General features: G+C 39.4%; 2 protein-coding genes across 2 annotated transcripts in view; one reads left to right on the plus strand and one right to left on the minus strand.

The window, feature by feature from the left end:
* Positions 1 to 18842, minus strand: part of LOC126171622 (protein TFG-like) — a 51478-nt gene extending 32636 nt beyond the window's left edge. Inside the window, exons 1-3 of the mRNA XM_049920814.1 lie at positions 18494 to 18842; positions 11401 to 11542; positions 4332 to 4574 (exon numbers count right to left, since the gene is read on the minus strand). Coding sequence (XP_049776771.1) covers positions 4332 to 4574; positions 11401 to 11542; positions 18494 to 18571 — 463 coding nt within the window. The 5' untranslated portion in view covers positions 18572 to 18842. The remainder of the gene's footprint in view (positions 1 to 4331; positions 4575 to 11400; positions 11543 to 18493) is intronic.
* A 217-nt stretch (positions 18843 to 19059) lies between these two features.
* Positions 19060 to 19913, plus strand: LOC126171638 (UDP-N-acetylglucosamine transferase subunit ALG14 homolog). The gene has a single exon (XM_049920815.1). The coding sequence runs from the start codon at positions 19206 to 19208 to the stop codon at positions 19869 to 19871; it is 666 nt and encodes a 221-aa protein (XP_049776772.1). The 5' UTR covers positions 19060 to 19205; the 3' UTR covers positions 19872 to 19913.
* Positions 19914 to 24794: the final 4881 nt, after the last annotated feature.

Genomic DNA, 24794 nt, shown 5'->3' on the forward strand with positions numbered 1-24794 from the left:
TCAAAAGCATTTTGTTTTTATGAACATCAAATGACTGGTTGATTAGGAGGGTAAAAATCTGTACACACATTTTGTCAAGGCAAAGTATTTTGAAATTTGCCACTGTTTTAACCAACTGATGTTAATTAAACCATCATATACTATGTGAAAGTAATTACCTGAATTGAGATACACTATCTGATCAAAGTATCGGGACACCAATATGTACTGTGGAACTGATCACTAGATGTCATGAACAGCAGACTTGTCAGTATAACAGGGGGCAGGTAGTACTGTGTTGTCATTAAAGAAGCAGTAACAGCAGAATGGGCCAGTCAGGAGAATTCAGTGGCTTTGAACGTTGACCAGTCATTGCGTGTCACCGGAATAACAAATCCATCAGAGACATTTCAACCCTTCTAAAGCTGCCCAAGTCAACTGTTGGTGATGTGATTGTGGTGTGGAAATGCAGAGAAACGACCATAACTAAACCAAGATCAGGCATACCTCACTTCCTGATAGGGCTCATCAAGCTTTGCAGAGGATAGCTGTAAAAAATATGCATGAAATCAACTGGACAATCAGTCACGAGTTCCCAAGCCCTACCAACCATCCAGCTAGCACAACAATTGAATATAAGGAGTTAAGAGGAACGGGGTACAATGGTAGAGTGGCTCCTCACAAGACACAGATCTCTGTAATTACTGCTAAACAATGCTTGAGGTGCTGTCAAGAGTGATGACACTGGACAGTAGATGATTGGATACAAGTGCCCTCTGGTAATCCAGTGGGAGGGCAGTTTGGTAAATGCCATAAGAATGTCATCTGCCATCAGTTGTAGTGCCAATAGTGAGGTATGGAGGAGGTTATGTTATGGTACATGGGTGTTTTTTACGGTTAGTGTGATGGTTGCTGTAGTCTTCAGTCTGAAGACTGGTCTGATGGGAGTGTGCACCCACCGACCCACACACACACACACACACACACACACACACACACACTAATTTTTGGCATTCTTCTGTAGCATCACACTTCAAAGGTTTCTATTCTTTTCTTGTATGAACTGCTTACTGCTCACACTTCACTTCCACACAAGGCTACACTCCGATCACGTGCCTTCAGAAACTGTTTCAAAACACTTAAATTTCTCTTCTTCAGAAATGCTTTTATTGTTATTGTCATTCTACATTTTATATTCCAGTTATTTTACTACCAAAATAGCAAAGCTCATATACTACTTTAAGTGTCTCATTTCATAAACCAATTCCCTCAAAATCACCTAATTTAATTACATTACATTCAATTACCCTTGTTTTGCTTTTGTTTACACTCATCTTATATCCTCCTTTCAAGACACTGTCCATTCCATTCAACTGCCATTCCAAATTCTTTGCTACCTCTGACAGAATTACAATGTATTTGGCAAACCACAAAGTTTTTAGTTCTTCTTCCTGTACTTTAATTCCCTCTCCAAATTTTTCTTATTCCCCTTTCCTCCTTGCTCAATGCACATATTTTATATCATCTATGATAGGCTACAATGCTGAAACTCCCTTCTTCTCCATCACTGCTCCCCTTTCATTCGCCTTCACCCATAACTGCCATCTGCTTTCTGTACAAGTGCTATGACATGCTGTAACATGACATGCTTGTCATTCAATTTTAAGGAAACTACTACATGAAAAAAAATGGATTCTTGTGCATCTTACAGTTGGATACCTTTGCTCGATAAAGGACTGAATTTCTTTTCATGTTTTATCACAGTTACTGCACTGCATCAAATTAAATAAAACCTTGCACAAAATTTTAAAGAGTTTGCATTGCATAAACTTCGGGTATGGCTGATTTTAGATTATATAATTGCGGTGTATGAAATGTAGATAAGATATCAAAATTTTATTTACAATTTAGAGCAGAATGATACCTCATTTTGTTCTTGAGTTATTGATTTTTATATCCAAAGGATGGTCATATGCAATGCTCCCATTTCCATCCCTGCCCATCATGAATCATACGATTGTTAACAATCGTTCACGATATTGAAACAAGGTTTTTTGCAAATGATAGCATGTAAAGATGTACATATGTTGTGTGATAAATAATCAAAACTTTTTTATTCACTGAGATATCGAAGTAACTAGTCAGCAGCAATGAGAGAGCGGCTGAACCTGATACGCAACACATTAACAGAATCCAGGTTTTTTTTTTTTTTTTTGTGGTTTTAGGGCGCACAACTTCAATGGTCATTAGCGCCCTGACTACTCTAAAAATGCACTGCGAGGCACAAGTTGACAACAACAACTAAAAGGGAAAACACAATAAAAGACAGACGGACAGGCAGAGGATTAAAAAACATCATCAAATGTCCTTAGCGAGGTTTGTCAAATTGATAAAACAAAGAACACGAGCAGCTGCTCGTGGGTCATCCGCTAAAATGGCATCGAAAGTATTAGGCAGGTTAAGATCGAGGCGCAGTGTGGTAAGATCTGGACAGGACATTAAAATGTGCCTAACCGTCAGCAAGTGGAATCCAGGGGTGGCAATTAAACATGTCTTCAGCACCTGCGGAGTGGCAGAGCATGACAATTTAACTGGCCCACAGCAGTTTAAGCCTACATACCGTGCTGTACACCACAAAATATAAATTGTAACAGCAGTGTTAGTCACAAATATGTTGAGTGTTAGTCACAAATATGTTGACAAATTTTTCACAACTTGCTCATTCCACATCACAGAAACTGCAATTATAATCTATGGAACATGCTAATATCCAGCTAACTAGTTAAATTGGGGCAATTTAAACTCGGAACATTATGGCATACATTAAATAAACAGTATATAATTTGCATATGAATATTCAGTGCTGTCAATTCTACTTTCAGACATACATAATGAGTTCTCGCTCTATCATTTGCCCATACAATGGTCTCAACCAAAGGCTATACTTAAAAGAAACTATTAATTTTGAAATGATTGGGGATGACTGTGAAGGAGGGACGTCATTCATACTAGAATTTCAAAACAGTCCATCTTTTCTGAGTACAAAGGGAGAGAAAATGCAGCAGATCCAGAAGCTGCATGAGGCTGTAGAATCAACTGAAGCAAATATGTAAATCTCAAACCCCTTAAAAATGTTGTGCACCATTTGTGTGTCTGCAAGGGAGCAGTGTATTAAAAAAATCATGTAATAAAAATAAAGCAACAGCCCAAACAATGGTAGTACCCTTGCAATAATGTGACGATGCTCACACAGTCTAACTTGGAATGACCATTTGAGGTGTTCTCACAAAGTGTCCACAAAATGCCTTGTCCCATTCACTACAGAAAAAACAGTCTACGTTTTGGTCCAGCGTGAAAACATAGATTTAATTTTCCATACATCACAGAGGTGGCTGTTGTAATGAAAGTGCAAAACACGCCTCATTTTTTGGCAAAATATTGTAGATTACAATAAATCAAATGTTAAAGTATTTACATTCTTGATACACCAAAAATATAGCATGTATTGTTTCCTACAACCATTGCTTTTATTAATGAAATGTTAAATACATGTAAATCCCTTTGAAAATAGTTTCAGTCATATCAATACTGTACACACATCTTTGTAGCATAAAAGACTGATGCATTCAAACATCTCTGAACTGTGACTTTATGTATTGATGCACTTGTTAATTTGTGTGTGTAACACGCAGTCCCGACTTAGTGTTAACTGTGTGATGGTGTAGTTGGTTGGACTCTGGAATTTGGTGTTGTACGGCTGTGATGGAGAAAGATGCAAGCAGTCATGACGAGCTGTACTGAACTTTGGTGTTTGTAAATGTTTTCTTTGGATTATGCAAACCGTTTTGACATATGTTAAGTGAAAGAAACTGACAGCCATTAAAAATTTGCAGTGAAATCTCAGTCCCTGCTTCATTGTTACATTTCACCACACATATATAAAAGCAATGACCCATTTCTTGCATAGGAGGTGAGGTCATCGAAGTAAACAACCGGCCCAAGATAAATTTTACATCAATGAGACCACAGTCAAGTAACTTTAATTGTTTTTAACAGCAACTTGCTCATTTTTTATTATTAAGCAAATGGACACATTGTTTATAGATGTCCAAGTTTGCAAATTGTTTGTGGATTGTTCGATAACTGAAGCCAACAAAGAGAAGACAGCTGGGTTAAACTGTACATAGTGGTTTCCTGAGTCGAGAAAGAGATTGAGAAATAGGTTTTCTTTCAAAAATGACATCTGCAACTCATTAAAGTGGCACAACACTGAGCTGTTCACTTTGATAAAGTTGCATAAAAACACAAATTCATTAACATATGTTATTATAATATCAAAATTTGGTACTAACTTCGTGAGTCACTTGTGGATGAAGTGACCTCAACTGTACGGGGCTCAATTGTGTCCAGCAGGTAATTCACCCGGTCACGAATCTCCTGCAGTTCTTTTCTCACTGTTGATACCTGAGATGGAGGTAAGCCTTTAGTTCGTAATGCTGCCTCACCACCTACTAACACTTGTAGTTTCAGGATCCGGCTATACTGTACAGCAAAAGCGAGATCTGAACTGTCGAAGATTGTTACTAGATCACCATCTGTGAACAAATTAAAGGTGCTATGAAAATATATTTGAATCCACTAAGAAATATGGATAAGACTCACCTTAGGTACCAGCCAGTACTGGCAAACAGTCAGTGACAAAATATTGTTCATGTCTGAAATACAGAACACGCACACCAACATTAAGCATGTATTAGCAGTTACAAATTATAAAAATAAAATAAACAGTATAGAAAATATCAACAGCTACATTATTTCCAATGACAGATACAAGTATAATAACCACAACTGACTATTCCATTGTGTGTGCACTGTACAAGATGGCTGCCCACTGAGATCACGGGTATTTTCTTCGTCCCCTAAAAGAACTTATTTAAGAGGAAATAGTGTCAAATTTAAATTTTCTTTGTTTCGTATACTTGCTGTATCGTCTGTTCTTGTAACGTAACTGAACATTAGCATCCTGGCAGAGTTTGTTCTTGAAAAAACTTTGTGTTATCTGAAGTCCTGATAATCATGACATAACCGGAAATTTTGCGTGACAAACACAAAAAATTCTATTCACGTTCTCTTGATAGTGCAAAATTCTTATCTGAAGTCCTTATAATCTTGACATAACCGGAAATTTTGCGTGACAAACACAAAAAATTCTATTCAAGTTTTCTTGATAGTGCAAAATTCATTTAAAAAAGGCAGCTACTAGTTTCATCAGTGTGTATTGTCACAATAAAAGTGTAATTAAGCGTTTCTAAATCATATTTTACTAACACATTTCATATTGTTTACTAGTTAGATAGATGCGATCTACGCATCTTCTGAGTTATAAATGTGTAAAAACCTGACCGAAGACACTTGTTAACGTAAATTCTCTAAACGCAATGCACTTTGTGTCATTTTTTGTTTACACACAGTCAATCTTGCATCCGTGGCAAATTTAAAGCATTCTTTAAACTTAATTATTCTTTTGAAACTGACCATGAGTGATAAACGTGGGAGCTGTTATAGTGTGTGAGTAGAGGGGTTTCTTGTCAGTCTTGTAGGAAATATTTTCACTGGGGGGATGCAGTGGGGAGAATGTTGGGAGAACAGAAGAGGTGCTCTTCCTGGAACTGCAGAGTATGCAGTACGAACATTTTGACTGGGGAACAGGAAAGGAAAATCTGTGCCCTTCAGGCACAGTTGGAGGAAGCAAAGAAGGAACTGATAAGGATCAAGGGAGACAGGGGGGAGGAGGGTGGTTGGGAACTGGCAGCTGGTAGGAGGATAGGAAGAAAGAAAATGCAATCTGACAGTTTTATCATCAACACCAAAAACAGGTATCTACCACTGCCAGAGTTAAGAGGAGAAGAGCCTCGGGTAGAATGAGGAGCAGGAAACATGCAGCATACTTAAACAGAGGCCACGAAGCCTAGGAGCGTACAAAGTGTTAGGAAGAAGAAAGTGCTGCTGCTAGGTAGTAGCCATGGGTGAGGTGTTAGGCCCTCAGTTACAAGAAAGTTTAGGGGCAGAATACCAGGCTACCAGCCTCTTCAAGCCAAATGCAGGGCTAAGTCATGTGATAGAGGACTTAGGGTCTTTACAAAAGAGGACCATGTAGTGATACTGGGTGGGGCAGGAAACAGTTTGGACAAGGATGGGGCATATGACATAGGTGGTAACATGGACAACATAGCTTCCCTGACTCATAGCACCAATGTATACTCTGTTGCACTGTTCCGGCATCATGATCGACCACACCTTGACGGAGCTGTAAGGTGAATCAATGTGGGGTTAGGGATGGTTCTGAGGACAGCCAACTTTGCTCATGTTTCTCTGTTACCCGTTGGGACTACCAACACATGGGATTTCACTAGGCATGGCCTACACCTAAACAGGACTGGGAAGGGAAGCTTGGTACAGCTGATTCATGAAAGTATAGGGGGTGGTTCTCGGGCCACATGTGGTCAAATCCTTGTTGTCATGGGTAGGAAAAGTAGGTATTTTAAGGATAAAACCAGACAACAGGTTCCCCTGGCTAAAGAGTACCTCCAGCAGTTTAAAAAATTCTGAAACAATCACTCAAAAGACAAACTTTAACATTTCAAATATCACACATACCAGATGTCACAAAGAAAACCAAACCATTGGAAAGAGTAACATGGGGCATTTCACAGGCTTAACAATCCTCCATCAAAACATGCAATCAATAAAAAATAAAATACAACTATTAGAAGTTGAGCTCCAATCTTTGAACTGCACAGTAGTTTGTGTTACTAAGCATTGGTGTAGAGATACAGAAATCCAACATGTAGTATTATCATTGTATGAAAGGGCAAACTCTTACTGCAGAACTGCTTCAGGGGATGGAGAATCATGCAATTATATAAGAAAAGGAATGCAGTTCAAACCAAGACATGAAATCAGTACAGTAAGTGAAGACAAATGAAATATCAGCTACTGAATTAACAGGGCTTTATATCACCAAGAAATTAATCATTTTGTGTGTGTATAAATCTCCCAGCAGTAGTGTGAACACTTTTTTCAATAAATTAACAGAAGTTCAAGATAAAGTCTCAAGTACAAAGGTCAACATAATTGTGTGTGGGGACATTAACATCAGCACTAATATCATAAATGAATCCAGCAGCAACTTCATAAATATCCATCAAAGTTTTGGTATGTCCCTATTGGTCAACAGGTAACAAGGGTTACTACAATGACTCCATCAGTAATTGAGCACGTGGCCACAAATATGGACAGGGAAAAATGAGATGTAGCTGTAAAAGATCTCTGACTATCAGACCATCTCTGTCAAATAACAACAGTAAAATCAGGTATCGAATCATTCCCTAAACTACAAGCCAACAAACAACATCTATCAGAAATTGAAATAAAAGATTTTTCAAAAGAACTAGCAAAACAAAGCAGGGATGAAGTGTACAAAGAAACCAATGTGAATATGAAATTCTCTAAGCTCTCCACATTATTTAATTTTAACTTTGAAAAGGAATTTCCAAAAGTATGCATGTCTGTTTCAACATCTCACAAAAAGAGACGGATAACAGCAGGGATTAAGAAGTCCTCCCAAACTCTTAAACACCTCACATCCACGAAAAAGATGTGCAATGATCCAGAATTCTTAAATTTCTGATACAAAAAGATCTATAGGAAAGTACTGATTGCTGCACAAAAAAAAAAAAAAAAAAAAGTCATTTAATGACAAAATATTATATAATGCAAATAACATACTGCTACGGGAGGGGGATAAGGTAATAAAGGATCCACAACACTTAGCAAACTACGTAAACGAGCATTTTTCAAGTACTGCAGAGAAGTTACAGCAAAAATTCCCCAAAACAAATATAACACCTGTACATAATGTTGCACTAAATACAATGATGTTACTTCCAATCACAGAGAATGAAATCAATAAAACGGTCAAAAATTAAAAAATAAAAAGTCAGTTGGCTTAGATGAAGTATCAATGTGTGTAATGAAACAATGTATAGGGATTATAAAAGGCCCCTTACCAAATATAATAAATGAATCCTTCACATCAGAGACATTTCCAGAGCAGTTTAAACAGGGAAGAGTTGTACCTTTGCTTAAGTAAGGTAATGCAGAAGACATAGAAAATTACTGGCCCTTTTTCCTGCTGTCACCAATCTCAAAAATAATAGAAACAATTATGAAAGACAGATTAATGAATTACCTGAATAAATACAATCTTTAAGCAAATCGTAGTTTGGTTTCCAAAGTGGCAAAAATACAGAGTCAGCCGTAATAGAATTCATAAAAGTTGTACTCGATGCTCTTGATAAAGATGAGAGTGTCATAGACATATTTTTTGATCTTTCTATGGCCTTTTATACAGTTGACCACTAGATTCCATTAAATAAATTAGAAGCAATAGGAATAAGAGGGGTTGCTAATGACTGGTTTCGATCATACCTAACAGATAGGGTACAAAGAGCAGAGATTACACATACTTCAAACAGATCTAAACAATTAGTAAAACACTGATCAGAACCAAAATACATTAATATAGGGGTTCCACAAGGTAGCATATTAGGACCAATACTTTGATACACATCAATGACTTTCCCAGTAGTGTTACTCATGGTGAAAAAATTCCCTTTGCTCATGACAGCAATATTATAGTCACTGAGAAAACAAGAGAACTCCTTGCAGAGAAAGCAAATGAAACTCTCAAGGAAGTTTATGATTGATCAATAAGCTGAACATAAAGAAAACTAATGCTATGAATTTCCAATTGAAGACGAAAAATGACAATGTTAAATTAAATGTAGATGGCACCTCTATATACTGTGTAACAAATGCAAAATGTCTAGGAATGAATACTGATTCTCAGTTGAAGTAGTTTGAACACACAAAGGTACTTGCAAACAGAATGTCATCAGCATGTTACACCCTTAGAATCCCATCATCAGTACGTAATATGTAGTGTCTTTTAGTTACATACTATTCATATGTACACTGAATTCTTAGGTATGGCATTTTTTTTTTCAAAAATACTGCTGGTAATTACTGCACAAACAGCTCTTGGGGAGTTTCTCAGGATGTATTGAACCTACTGATATCTAATATCAGCTTTGACCCATGAATAATAGGGTTGCAGAGCACAATTGCAGATACGTGCAAACAGGGCTAGATCACCACACTAAAACTATTCATTTTACACAGGGAAGGGGAAGAGAGGGGGGGGCCTCTTTTAGAGGTTTCCAATTCACTCAAGATTTGTTGCTGTAACAGTGCATATGGGGTAAATGAAATGATTACATTTACCGATCATTAGCACAAGCGGTTCTGAGATACCAGGTATCAACCCGCATTGAAACATCCATATTAGTATGTGGTGTAGCCTCCATGAGTGGACATGCAGGTGCTGTCTCTGGCATCCTGTCTATTGTACAGATGGTGAATAGTGTCTTGGGATTTGTTGTGCAATGCATGCCTGGCCCATTTACATAGTTCTGCTACAGTTTTTGGCTGGTGAGTCGGATGAGACATTTCTCGTCCCATTATATCCCACACATGCTCAGTTGGAGTCAAGCTTGGAGGTCATGCTGGCCAGGGAAGTTGCTGCATGTCTTGCAGAGCACATTGAGTTCCACAGGCAGCGTGTGAGCGAGCATTATCCTGCTGGAAAAAAATATCATCTTCATGCTGCGGTAACAGCAAAAGGGGCTGACAACATTTTGTGTACTGGTTAGTGCCCCGTCTAGAAACACCGAAGGTGAACGAGAGTTATAGCTTATTGCACCCAGGACCATAAGACCTGGGGTGCGACCAGTATGCTTTGCATGAAAGCACACTACATCATATGCACGAATGACCACCATCACTGAAGATCACAGCATGCCATTCCATCTCCCAATTGATCCTCTGATGGCACCAGTTGAGCCGTGCACGTCGATGCTGTGGTACTAGTGAAAGACAGGCTAGAGGTGTGCTTGCCCCTTGTCCCGCTCTAATAATCTGATAGCAACAGTTCCTGGCCACTGATACCAGCACTGTTGCACAACTGACCTTAACATCCTACTTGTGTGGCAGTTCTCCAAAGCCACAACTGGACCCCTTACAAACTCACTCAGTTGACTGTAGGAAGCACGAATACATCTTCATGGTATAGCTGCCTGCTTGCTTCACACATTTGCACCACACTGAGCCTTCTGGCTGTGATCTTTTCCTACTAAAGGTTAGACACAGACGGTGCTCTGGTAGCTATGCCATTATGCTATATATTGGTGGACAACAATGAAACCATTGTCAGTAGATTTACTATCCCTCAGGTGGTATATGCTATCATCGGATCAAAATCAATGCCATCCTTCCAGGTGTTCTAATATTTTTTTGGTAGTGTATAATTTTTCTGATGTAGGTTGCAGCGACAAACTGGTCTGAAGCCTGAGGACTAGGCTATCTTGGAAACTGATACATAGGTTCCGAGTCAACAAATATGAATGTGAAATCTTAGTTATGGTGAACACAGATTTTAATGAGTGGTTTAACTCAACCACTTTGACAGCATTATGAGAATCACAATTTAATAGCTAAGACTATAAGTCCTTAAACTAGGAATCTAATCTTTACATGGTTGTCAAGGTTAAAAGCTTTACTGACACAAATTTCAAACCTTTGCCTGTTCTGGTGCTTTTAGCTACTTCATGTATTTTAATTTATACAGTGTCTTCCAGGAAACCAAGATTTTAATTCCAATATGGATAGCATATATTTAACACGAACACAGAATATAAGTGAAAAAATGCATTCCAGCTAATACACTCAATTCCCTTACAAACAATAGATGTAAAAAAAAAAAGAATATACAAAAAATTTCCATAGAGTTCAGATGTAATTTTGGTTACTGGATCCACCATGACATTTCAGACAACTATGACCACACCTTATCACCCTCTTAAAAGGCATAGATTTAGAGAGATTTGTCCTTGAAGAATTTTTTTACCATACTATAACAAGAAATATAATATTTTTCTACTAAATGTTACATACTATGGGTCAAGAGGAATATTCAATAATGCTAGCACTTTTCTGAGTAGCACTGGCGAGTCACGCAAAGTTAATGACTGCTGCGACATCACTTTTTGGTGTGTATTTTCACAGTTTGGTTGTTATTTGGTGAAGTGAATGAATGTGAAAGCAAAATACATCAGTGAGGTGCCAGACCTATCTGTAACTTTAGACTGTTTTGGAAAAATTGTCACTGATATCACACTATATTCTTCATTTTGTTTATGACATCTGTCACCGTTCCTACATCACTGGTTAAGGCCAACAATATTGGATATTCCTCTTTACCTAACACTACATTTAAAAAAAAGCAAACTGAAGGATACTAACCTTCATCCTTGTATTTAAGTAAAATTTCATCAGAACTGCTCAATTTGCCTCTGAATACTCTCTGCATCATCAGTACAAGTTCATCATACGTTATAGCTTCATTATGAATAGGGATTCTACGTACGTCATCTCCAAGTTGAGCCTGGACATAGGAGAAGGAGACTATTTATTAATAAAGAGTTAAATGGCATTGTCACTTAGTCCACTGCATATGAATATAACAATTTTTAAATGTAAGATCTTTGCTGTAACATATGTGCCTATTACTTTTTTCCCTTCAGATCAGATTCTGTTGAAAAGGATTTTGAAGAGCTAATATTATATCTGGATCAGAATAACAAAGTGACTGGCAAAACAACTGAGCATGCAAGAGTACAATGTCTATCTGTATTAACATTTAGTACTCCTTAGGCCAGTGCTTGAGTACTGGCACACACTGTGACGGAATCCACTAACTTTTACATATGCCAGCTTCAATATGTACAGGAAGAGGCCCTGAAGCTCATTATGCACCTTTAAAGACACTAGTACCCTATGATGCAGTATTTACCTTTATGCTTCAGTTTCATGATGAAGTGCAGGAGTCACTCAGACACCTCACCAACACGCTGGGCAACCAGATCCCTTTCTGTCAAGACAACTAGCTGACCCAGTTTGTTGCTACAATAACAATTATCTCACAGTGCAGATGTAAAAAATGGAAAACCAAAATGAGAGAATGACTGAATCCTTTAGTGTGCAGAACTGCATATCAGTGCATCAACTGCAAATAAACAACACTATGAGATCTCCATGTCTATGAGAGAGTATGCAGTAATGCCTTGGTAGCAACTGCTGTGTGGTGCTGCACCAGAGGTATTCACAAGCTCCCTGTTAATGGATATTACTGAGTTTGCTACCACTTGGTTCAAATGGCTCCGAGCACTACGGGACTTAACTTCTGAGGTCATCAGTCCCCTAGAACTTAGAACTACTTAAACCTAACTAACCTAAGGACATCACACACATCCATGCCCGAGGCAGGATTCAAACCTGCGACCGTAGCGGTCACGCGGTTCCAGACTGTAGCGCCTAGAACCGCTCGGCCACTCCGGCCGGCTGCTACCACTTGTCTAAGTAGTTTTGCAGCATGTGTCAGATGCACTGTAGCATACCATAAAGACACTATAAGAAGAAACAAATTATGTGATGAAAATACATCACAATACTTACATTACAGTACTTGACAACTGTTGTCTGCAACTAAAAGTAAGTGGCATCTGAGATAACCAAGTGATTAACAAAAGTAAAAACAATAAAATGTAACACAGAGCTCACACATTGTTTGTCGTTACAGTAGATGTCCTGTAAATCAGCTACTGTTAGACACTGATACTTTCATTCTCATAAAAGTTGCTTAACATATATACACCAGATGGATTGCTCATGGCTGGCAAACAAAAATATTCTGTCATTTTAAGGTATTATCACTACCACACAGTATTGAGCCCATAAGTCTACCAATAGTTCCACGTGATATGCAAATTGTACGATAATATTGATATCGGAGCAAGTATTGGGAGAAGTACTGAATTTTTTTTCCGAATAAACCACAGAACAAAATATAAATTCAGACCCTAACTTAAACAGTGGTTTTTAAAATTCAGTTTGAGGAAATTTGGTATTTTGGGCACAAAGCAAGATAAAAATTTGGGTGTTGTACCTGTATTATTTGGTCTCATCTGAAACATTGATTTCAAATGAAGCTATACTACTGACCCTTTTAACCTCATTTCACTGAAGCTTTATGCTAACATGGTTAGTGTAACAGGATAGAATCTCAACATCGAGTTGGATCTTTGCTAAGCAGACAAAATGTAGTACATAATGGAATCAACTCAAGTGTATGGAAGACCTCTTCACAATAATTCAGGTGTAGTGTTTCTGAGGCAATAGATCTTAGCATATCTGCACATGTTCATTCGCTCATACTGGCCGAAAATAGAAATCATACTTCTTGAAAATAAAAAGGCATTCCTTTTATCCATCTTTATCATTTATGCACACACTTAAATACCATTTTCAGTACTAACACAGCACTTGTTGATGGTCATAACATATTGAAATCAGTACTCAAGGTTTTTCATTGTGTCAGTGCAGTCAAGGCTGGAAGAAAAACTTTTTGGCATATGCTGATGTACTCTTTTTGGCATATGCTGATGTGCTGCTTACTGCTCAAGTTAAAAGTTTTCTCATGAAATTAACTTTGAATAAATAACTGCCACGTAGCAACCAATCTGGAGCAAGCCTTCTGATAGCTTGCACTTCGAAGGCTTGCTTATCACATTCACTGTTTAACAATGGAAAATCCACGATGAAATGTAATAATATTATGAAAAGGACAGTTGCTATTCAACATATAGTGGAGATACTGAGTCACAGATAGGCACAACAAACAGAATATCAGAAAATGAGCTTCCAGCCAATAAGGCCTTCGTTGGAAACAGAACGTACAAAAGCGCGCGCACGCGCAGGCGCAGACACACACACACACACACACACACACACACACACACACACACACATGCAACTCATACACACATGGCCACAATCTCTGGCTGCTAAGGGCACCAACAGCCAGAGACTGCAGTCATATATGTGTGAGTTGCATTAGCGTGAGTGTGTGTCACACAATATTTTTGCTATGCCTATCCACTGAGGTAGAAACTGAAGCTGTACGTGAGATTGTTTGGGCAGTACTTAGTATCTGGGGTGGGCATAAAATGATAATTGGATCCTTCTATTGCCAATGAGATTCATCTTCGATGTAACTGAAAACTTTAGAAAAAACCTCAGTTCACTTGCATGTAAGTTCTCCAATCATCAGTGGAGACTTTAATCATCCACCAATTAATTGGGAAAATTAGTTTCATTAGTGGTGGGTGTGATAAGACATCCTGTGAAACTTTACTAAAAGCCTTCTCTGAAAACCACCTAGAACAGGTAGTTAGGAACGCCACTCATCACGGAAATATATTGGATCTAGTGGCAACAAACAGACCTGACCTCTTTGAGGATGTCCACATCGAAACTGGTATCAGTGACCATGATATGGTTCTGGCAGCAATGATTACCAAAGTATGAAGGACAACTAAAACAAGCAGAAAGATATATATGTTCAGTAAACAAGATAAAAAAAAAAAAAAAAAAAAATCAGCAGTCTCGTATCTCAGTGAGGAACTTGAAAATTTCAGCACAAGTCACGAGCACATAGAGGAGCTTTGGCTCTTGTTTAAAATAATAGTTGACCATGCACTGGATAGATAGTTACCCAGTAGAACAGTTCATAATGGGAGGGAGCCTCCATGGTATACAGTCACTGTAAATCAGCTTCTAAAGAAACAGAGTACTGTGTAATAGGTGTAAAACAAAGCACAGGGCTATAGATAGAGAGATGCTGAATGAAACATGTTTGGCTGTCAAGACACAATGCTTGATGCCTTCAGTGACTACTCTAGCAGAATGTTGTCAATCATCTTTCACAGAGCCCAAATAAATTCTGGCTGTATGTAAATGCTGTTACTGGCACCATAGTTAGTGTCCAGTCACTAGTGAATGAGACAGGAACTGAAATTAAAGGTACCAAAGCAAAAGATGAAAAGTTTAACTCCATTTTCAAATGTACCTTTACAACGGAAAACCCAGGAGAATTGCCCCAATTTAATTCTCGTACCACTGAAAAGATTAATGAAATAAGTTTTAGTGTCAGAGGTGTTGAGAAACAGCTGAAATCATTGAATCTGAACGAAGCTCCTGGCCCTGGTAGAATCCCTGTCAGATTCTATACTCAATTTGTGGCTCAGTTAGCCCCTCTTCTATCTACAATCACTCATAGATCCTTCGAACAAAAAACTACACCCAGTTCTTGGAAAAATGCACAAGTCACACCTGTCTACAAGAAGGGTAGTAGAAGTGATCCACAAAACTACTGTCCAATATCCTTGCCATTGATTTGTTGTAGAATCTTAGCACACATTCTAAGCTCAGCTGTCTCGAACAGAATGACCACCTCAATGTCAACCAGCATAGATTTCGAAAACATCAATAATGTGAAACCCAATTCACACTTTTCTCATGCGATATACTGAAAGCTTTGGATCAAGGCAACCAGGTAGTTGCAGTATTTCTTGATTTCCAAAAAGCATTTGACTCAGTACCACACCAACGCTTATTGTCAAAAGTACAATCATACGGGATATCAAGTGAAATTTGTGACTAGCCTGAGCACTTTTTGGTAGGGAGGACACAGCATGTTATCTTGGATGGAGAGCCATCATCAAATGTAGAAGTAACTTCAGATGTGCTCTGGGGTAGCGTGTTGGGACCCTTGCTGGTCATATTGTACATTAATGGCCTTGCACACAATATTAATAGTAAATCAGGCTTTTTGCACAAGATGCAGTTATCTATAACAAAGTACTGTCAAAGAAACTGCATAAATAATCAGTCTGATAAGATTTCAACATGGCGCAGAGATTGGCAACTTATTCTAAATGTTCAGAAATGAAAAATTTTGCACTCCACAAAACGAAAAAACATAGTATCCTATGATCATAATATCAATGAGTCACTCTTGGAATCGGCCATCTCACACAAATACCTGGGTAAGGATGTGAAATGAAATGATCACATAGATTCAACTGTGGGAAATGTAGGTGGTAGATTTCATTGTATTGGCAGAATATTGGGGAAGTGGAAACAAGCCTGCAAAGGAGATTGCTTAACAAATCGCTCATGCACCCAGTTCTAGAATATTGCTCAAGTATGTGGGAATGTGGGACCTGTACCAGATAGGACTCTGAGAAAGTCTATTAACAAAGTTTCAAGAACCAGCTTCAAATGAAGACTCTAGGAATATACAACAACCCCCTGTGTATTGCTCACATAGGGATTGTGAGGATAAGATTGAAATTATTGCTGTATGCACAGAGGCATTGTGAGGATAAGATTGGAATTATTGCTGCATGCACAGAGGCACTGAAATGATCATTCCTCCTGCGCTCCATATATGAATGGAACAGGGAGGAACCCCAATAACTGGTACAATGTGACGTGCACCTTAACAGTGATTTGCAGAACATAGATGTAGATGTATGGTGAGCAGCAACTATCCTTTTGATAACATTCATTGTTTAGTTCATCAAGCAGTTTGATTTGGGTAGATGACGGTTAGCAGGTCACAGCCAAACCTGCCACCTGCCACCCGCCCCCCCCCCCCCCCCCGAGATAATTCCAATCTGGAACTGAATCCAAGATCTTCACATCAGTATCCAAAGATGACAGTCACCTCTACAACAAATTAGTCAGCAACAATTTTGGATACGCTACACTTCATGAGCAATTCCTTCGTGAATATTCTATGTTTTGATGATATCTGAACTGCAGTGTCAGTTACATATGGTAATACACGGAGGGTTCAAACAAACATGTTTGCTATTTTTCTTTTTCTAGAAACTTTCCATTTATACCCCTAAAACAAAGCAGTCAGCACTTTTCATCTGCAATAGTAGTGTGAACAAAGACCTACATAACAACTAAGCAGTGCATATACCATATTTTCTCACACAAAAATGCCTACATTTTATCTACACTTCACACAATACTATTACAGATTCATTTGACTGCTGTCACTGAGTAAAAATACTTTCCAGAAGTTGAACGAGTTTTAACTGGACTGAAGGAGTCCCAGCAAACAGCATTCACTATTTTGTATAAGGAGAAAAGTCATGAGATGTGAAAATAGCTTATAACATGCTCCAAGGAAGTGTTATGCAACTGTCCCTATGTACGCCAGAAGTTCCACAAGACCATTTACATATGGCTACCTAGCAAACAGAGTAATCATAACACCAAAATCTCGTGGTAAAATGCAGTAAGACCTGCAGAAGACTGATGATTGGGCTAAGGACAGGCACTGATGCTAAAGACAAAGGAATTGCTAAGAGTAAATATGCTGAAATACTCAATCTGCTTACGCTGTAGGCAATCAATGGATAGTCACAAGCATGCCTCTTATAGGAAAGTATGTCCTGGGCAACTGAACTTGGGAAATTAGCACTAAAGACTAGTTTTACAAAATGCAAATGCCAGAAGATACAATGAAAGAATCCTTAAGGAAATGTAATGATATGTATGCTAAATGAGGTAGTTTAAGTAACTATTGTTCAACCAGTTCTTGGTTGATGGTCGTCAATCTGGAACTGGTAGTATAAGGTAGAGAAGCTATAGGAGAGTTAATGAGGAGCTGATTATTTCGTCATAGGGAGCGAGCACCATTGAGATATTCATACAAATCCAGTTCAGTTCTGGACACGCCAGACTAAGTCAGTGCATCATAGAGACGCTTCTTGTTCAAATTCCGAAGGTTCAGGGTCCCAAAGGAGTAAGTAGGCCTAACACTAATTTCTCTCACATACATCTCATGAAATACAATAACGTAGTAACAAAATCGTTTCCATTTCATGCAGAGGCTACCCAATAGTCATTCTTCCTACATACGGTTCACGACTGGAAACGGAAAGCGATATAGCAGTATGTAATGTGGCCTCCCCAAATCCTGTAAGGAAGATTACAGAGAGCAAACGTTGATACGCATAAGAGAGAACTATCAAATATTCACATGATATAATTTGTTTACAAATCCCTTAAGTCTGTTTACACATCGTAGACCTATCTGATTTATGTAAAAAGGACACTTATTAAATTGCTCTCGCATCACTATGACTTTTCTAAATACCTAGATTATGGCTACCACAACTGGTACATTATAAGATCAAAGTGAAAATTTTAAATATGAGCCAGCAATAGCTCACCATTAACTTCTCTCCGACACCAAAGCTACGAATGTATAATTTTTCACAATCAATTTATACTTTCTCTCCGAGGTTAACACTTTTGGCTGAAGTATTTACATCAGATGGGATCCAGGATTAAATGATGGTGGGTAGATTGTCTCTTAAAAGAACCACACTGTCTGAACACCTAAACAGTTCCAGTTGTCGTATTAAACAAAAATAAAACTACGTATAATAAAAAGGATTATGTTGTAACAAACCTTTATGATGAGTTTCCCGCTAAGGTCTAAATGTGTGTAGGTTTGGTCTTCTGAACCACCTTTCGAGAACGAAGTCATTCTGCTGCTACACGCAATTTTAGTATTATATTATGCGATAATTAATATCTTACTTGATAGTTGTTTACTTAATTAACTTTACTCTTTCTCGTCCAGCTCGTAACTGAATGTTAACTAGCAATTATGATATATAATATGATAGCTGCTAGAATATAACTTTTCTGAACATAACGGCTGAAAGTTGTAGAATATATGTCTGAATTTAACACAATGTTTAGTTTACACTTAACACTGTCACAGCCCCACCGCCATCGTCCACGTTACCGGTCTGTTGTCTTTGAAGTTCACAGACGTCAAATCATGGCATTAAAGATGTACACCTCTAATCGATGTGCAGTAGTACAACAACGAACAATTAAAGCAGAGAATCCAACAGTTATCTTTCCCCCTACAAATAATACAGGTTTTTACAATCGAGAACATCATCTGAGCAAGAGGTACAGCGCGATTTATCCTAATTTTCGCATCTCTGCTGTGGTATAATTTATGTCTTCCATAAATTATCTTTGTTGCGATGGCTGGATTTGTTTACGTTTACTACTTGTAAACGTAACATAAAAATATGTGTATGTATTGTAGTGTGTAGAAGTGATGTGCAGTGTGTCAGGTAATTAACGAACGTGCAGAGTTCAGGATGTTAGTAATACTTTTGTTGTCGCTACTTTTACTTTTGATTGGGAGAATTTTGTATGTAGTAGTGAACATTTCAATTAAGAGAACACAGTACAATAAGCATGTCTGCGGCAACAAGATTAAAACGGCGATCGTAATTGGCTCCGGTGGCCACACAGCCGAAATACTAAGACTTTTACGATGCCTCAATCCAAGTGTCTACAGTCCCAGAATTTACATCGTGGCATCTTCAGACAGTTCTAGCGAAACCAAGATACTGTCAGTGGAAGAGGCTTTAGCAAATAAATTTAATCGTGATCTGAAGCAAGCAGAATTCAAGATAATTAAGATACCACGTAGTAGGAGCGTCAGTCAGTCGTATTTTACATCTGTGTTTACAACTTTACATTCCTTCTGTGTATGCGTTCCAATTATGTGGGCCTTAAGGCCAAAATTACTATTGTGCAATGGACCTGGTACATGTATACCCATATGCATAATTTCTTTTTTAATGAACGTCATGTTTATAAGTAACACCTATACAGTTTTTGTGGAGAGTGTGTGTAGAGTGAATACGTTATCTCTTTCTGGAAAAATATTGTATTATGTTGTAGATGAATTTTTTGTCCAGTGGAAAGAATTGCACGAAAAATATAAGAGAAGTAAATATTTTGGAAGACTGGTGTAAGAGTTGTATTCTCAAGGCTCATAATTAAAAGAAAACATTACATATCAGCTTTTTTAATTAATGGTATTAATTTCATTGTGGTGTGCAGTTACTAGCTGGGGAGATTAATGATCTGTGTGTTACGTATGTGAGATACCATGCCTGGACAAGATTTATTGTTTATCACATTGACCCATGAGAACAATTTTCTAACAAATAAGTTACGTAATAAACATCTGATACATAAGATCTGTGCTTTTGACATTACCTCACATTTAAACATGGAGTGAATAGAAGAAATGTAATGAAACAAGTAGGGCCTATTAACCTCATTCTGTAATCATTCACATGTGGTTGACTGTCTGTGCCACCTAACCCCTGTCATATGATGCGTAGTTGCAGTAACATCCAACAGTGCAGCGTTTATTGTGGGAGTGTCGTTTTTCATCAAAACAAATCATTTCAAATGCTTCACTTTATCACTAAGATGTGTCATTTTGTTTTGCTCCTCCAGCAATGTACTGCATTTCTCTGACACAAAGACTACAAAGTGTACCCAGCAGATGACATTTACTTGCAAACAAACAAAAAGTAATTGTGTAACTTTCCTTTTCTAAGGTGACAACTAAATCTTTATGATTAACCCTCACAGATTATAATTAAGGTCACTCAAAATTCAGCCTAAGAGAAACCCATTTTTTAGGGGAAGGAAGAGAAACACAAGCTAATATTGCTTTGTGAATTTATATTAGGTGCAGGTGAAAAATCTATCTTCAACAAGACAAGCCATTATGTTTAGACATGAATATAATGTAGGACTCATTGGCACTGGCATTAACATTATACAGCAACAGATCAGTTCATTTGCTCTGTGTTTACAGGTGTACAACTTTTGCTCCCTAACAAACAAAATAGGTATTTATTTTATTTATCCACCTGCAGAAAATAAATATTGTTTGGATTTTGCGCAAATGTACATGTAAGTTTATGGGAAACCATTTCAAGGAAATAGAACGTGCAAATATGTTAATTAAAAACTACAAAGAACATAATACAAGGTCACACAATACATAGTAACATAGAATAGTACAAGATCAGACAGTTCGTAGTAATACAACTTTATACACATGTACACCTAGGATATCATAATTGTGAAGGCTGTTTTCCATAAAGCTTTACTTTTGTGCCGCCTAGCCACCAAATCCTTTTACACACTACAATAATTAAGTAGACATTTCATATGTACATGTAATTTTATGGGAAACCATTTCAAGGAAATAGAATATGCAAATATGTTAATTAAAACCTACAAAGAAAATAATACAAGGTCACACAATACATAGTAACATATAATAGTACAAATTCACACAGTATCTAGTAATACAACTTTATATACATTTACATGTAGGATATCATAATTGTGAAGGCTGTTCTCCGAAGAGCTTTACTTTTGTGCTGTCTAGCCAGCAAATTCTTTTACACACTACAATAATTAAGTAGACATTTCATATCACACAACACTTGTCCAGTAGATTTGCAAATATAATAAAAAGTTTAGGAATCAAAAGACAAGATTTTTGGTTTTGCCTTCATATAAACACTGGAAGAAGCAGGTATCAACAGAACCACCTGATAATTAGTTGAACTGAAACTCACAGACAAAACTTCAAAAACTAAATTTCTAGGAGAAATTGAACCTATCAGAATTAACACAGGTGTTCGGCAGGACGATGAGCTCTCACCAATTCTCTTCAATCTGGTAGTAGACAAGGTGATGAAGGAGTGGGATAAAGAACTACTTGAGAAAAACATTGAAGGAATCCATGTAGGAGAACAAAGAGGAAGATTTGAGGTAAGATGTCTCACTTTTGCTGATGATATTGCAGTAATTTCTAAGGACAAATCATATGCAGAGATAATGATAGAAACACTTCACAAAACTGCAGCTGAAACCAGATTACTAATATCATACACCCCCTGTGGGTCTGGGGATTGGAATAGGCCCGAGGTATTCCTGCCTATCGTATGAGGCAACTAAAAGGAGTCTCTCACATTTCGGCCTTTATGTGATGGTCCCCTGTAGGGTTTCACCTCCATATTTCTAAATTTTCCTGAAGAGCGAGCCAATTTGGCGTGCCTTACATGGTCCATTGTGTCCATAGTGTGTTGAGATCTTTAGCTCCCTTTTTCATCGTCGAATTGCAGTTCCACTCATTCTCCATCTTTTGAGCGAGGACACTTTCCTGGGTGTGTTTTCGACCATGCGCTGTGCAGTGTCGCTTTCTGCACCAACGACGACCATGGACTTATTTGCACCTGATATCCAGCACGGTAGCCAGTCTGTTGTGGTGGGGCTACCATTTACCCTGTTGGTTGTAGCCTCCTGACAACACAGGGATCGCTCTGCTGATGCCTGCGCCGTTAACTCCCCATGTATGCCAAGGGATAGATGCCTATCTCCTTGGTGCATCGGGACTCCCGGCAATGGCGATCCTGCCAGGTGGCCCTTGCTGCGCCTGAGTGGCGCACGTGCAGAGGGTCCTTGGTCGGAGTGGGTGGCATCAGGGTGGATGACCCGCTATGAAGTGTGGTACATCATCTCTTGCTGGTGGCCAGCCACCAGCAGTCTCTAAGTGTTCCAGGGCTCAACTCAATACACAGAAGTACAACCCCAAGTCGTTCCCCTTCCTGGCCACACCATGGGAGGAACGGAAGGCTACGGATGGCAGCGAATCTTATTATCCCCAGTACCTAGTATGTACGTGAGCTGATGGGGAATCCTTTGTGTCCGTGAAGCCTCAGTTCTTTGTAGAGCATTTAGAGGACAAGTTTGGGGAGGTGGAGGGCTTGTTCCAAATGTGATCTGGGTCAGGCTTGATCAAAATAGCACCCTCTGCCCAGTCACGGGCATTACTCACTTGTGATAAGCTGCGAGATGTTTCAGTTACTATCATGCCCCATAAGAGCTTAAATACAGTCCAGGGTTATTTATTATCTTCCACAGGGATCTTCTTTTAGAGTCTGATTATGAGCTGCGTACCAACTTAGAGTGACGAGGTGTCCATTTCGCCCGGTGCATCCACCGGGGTCCGAGGGATAATCGGGTTGTCACTGGTGCTTTCATCTCGGCCTTCGAGGGTGATAACATTACCCGAGAAGGTCACGGTGATGGTCTACCGCTGTGATGTCAAGCCATATATCCCTCCCCCGATACGGTGCTTTAAGTGTTGGAAGTTTGACCATATGTCTTCACGCTGTACTTCCAGCCTCATATGTCGAGATTGTGGTCATCCATCCCAACCCAATAGTCCATGTGCCCCGCCCCCCCATCTGTGTCAACTGTGGGGGAGCACCACTCCCCTTTCTTGTGGGCCTATAGGATTCTACAAAAGGAGAGGAAAATAATGAAATACAAGACCCTGGACCGACTGACCTACACTGAGGCAAAAAGGATATTTGAAAGGCCTCATCCAATGTGCATGACAACGTCTTATGCCGCGGCTGTAATTGCAGTTCCAGCCTCATTCATTGCACCAATTCCATTCAGCTCTCAGATCCGTAAGACTACACCTGCCCCCTTGATGGTGGGGGGCGCTTCTCTCCCTGTTGCTCCTGCGCCACCTACTTCGGAAGCAATACCCCCCCCCCCCCCAACCATCGGAGACGTTCATCCCCACTTCTAAGCCAGGGAAGCGTACCACTTCTTCACCTCCTCTCGCTCAGGATGGGTCCCTTGGTTCCCTTTCTCCCCAGGGTTCTCCTAGTGGGAAGGATGACGCCCACCAGTGACTGAAGTGTCCAGAAGCAGCTGGTCTTAGGGCTTCAGTCTCGGAGACTGAACCCGTGAAGCCCACCCACTCAGAGAAACCAAAGGAGCAGTGAGACAAGTCAAGAAAGAAGACCCCCTAAGACCAAGGAAATTGCAGTGGCACCCCCACCACCACCACTACCTACCAGCTCTGTGTCTGAGGATGAGGTGGAGATTCTGCGTCCCCCGAAGACCTCAATCTCGCCTCTACCTCAGATGCAATGGTTCTTGATTCAGGCTCTCCCTCAGTGGCGGTAGATGAGCTGGCAGCGTAAGCTGCTTCCTCGGTCCCTTCACATCTTTTTTGGCTGTGTGCGATGTCATTCTTCAGTGGAATTGCTGCAATTTGTTCCACCACCTTGCTGAGTTCCGACAACTTCTCAGCCTTCACCGTTTGTTTTGCATTGCTCTCCAGAAAACTTTGTTTCCGGCATTGCAAACCCCTGCCCTCCATGCCTATCGGGGTTGTTATAAGAATTGGGCAGCTTATGAGAGGGTATCTGGTGGCATCTGCATCTACATCCTTAACTCTCTTTACAGCGAGTGTGTGCCTCTTCAAATGCCTTTAGAGGCTGTTGCTGTTAGGGTGTGGACGTCACAGGCTGTTACCATCTGCAGTATCTTATCTTTCACCAGATGGTGATGTCCCACAGCACATACTGGCTGCGTTGATAGCCCAACTGCCGCCACCTTTTCTATTCCAGGGTGACTTCAACACCCATAACCCTTCGTGAGGTGGATTGGTGGCAACAGACCAAGGCACTGTCGCTGAGGAAGTGTTGGCACAGCTCGACTTTTCTCTTTTAAATAATGGTGCCTCCACACATTTCAGTGTGGCGCATTGCACGTACTCAGCCGTCGACCTTTCGGTCTGCAGCCCTGGCTTTCTACCGTTTGTCCAATGGAGTGTGCATGACAACTTGTGCGGTAGTGACCACTTTCCAATCTTTCTGTCACTGCCGCAGCATCCCTCTTCTGGGTACCTCCCCAGATGGGCTTTGAATAAGGCTGACTGGGACTCGTTCGCCTCCATTGCCAGTATTGAGCCTCTTTCTCATGAAGCCATTGATATGGTGGTTCACACAATAACCACCGGCATCATATCTGCGGTAGAATCTGCAGTTCCCTGTTCTTCC

This window comes from Schistocerca cancellata, chromosome 1 (assembly GCF_023864275.1).
Source record: "Schistocerca cancellata isolate TAMUIC-IGC-003103 chromosome 1, iqSchCanc2.1, whole genome shotgun sequence".
Classification (NCBI taxonomy): Eukaryota; Metazoa; Arthropoda; class Insecta; order Orthoptera; family Acrididae; genus Schistocerca; species Schistocerca cancellata.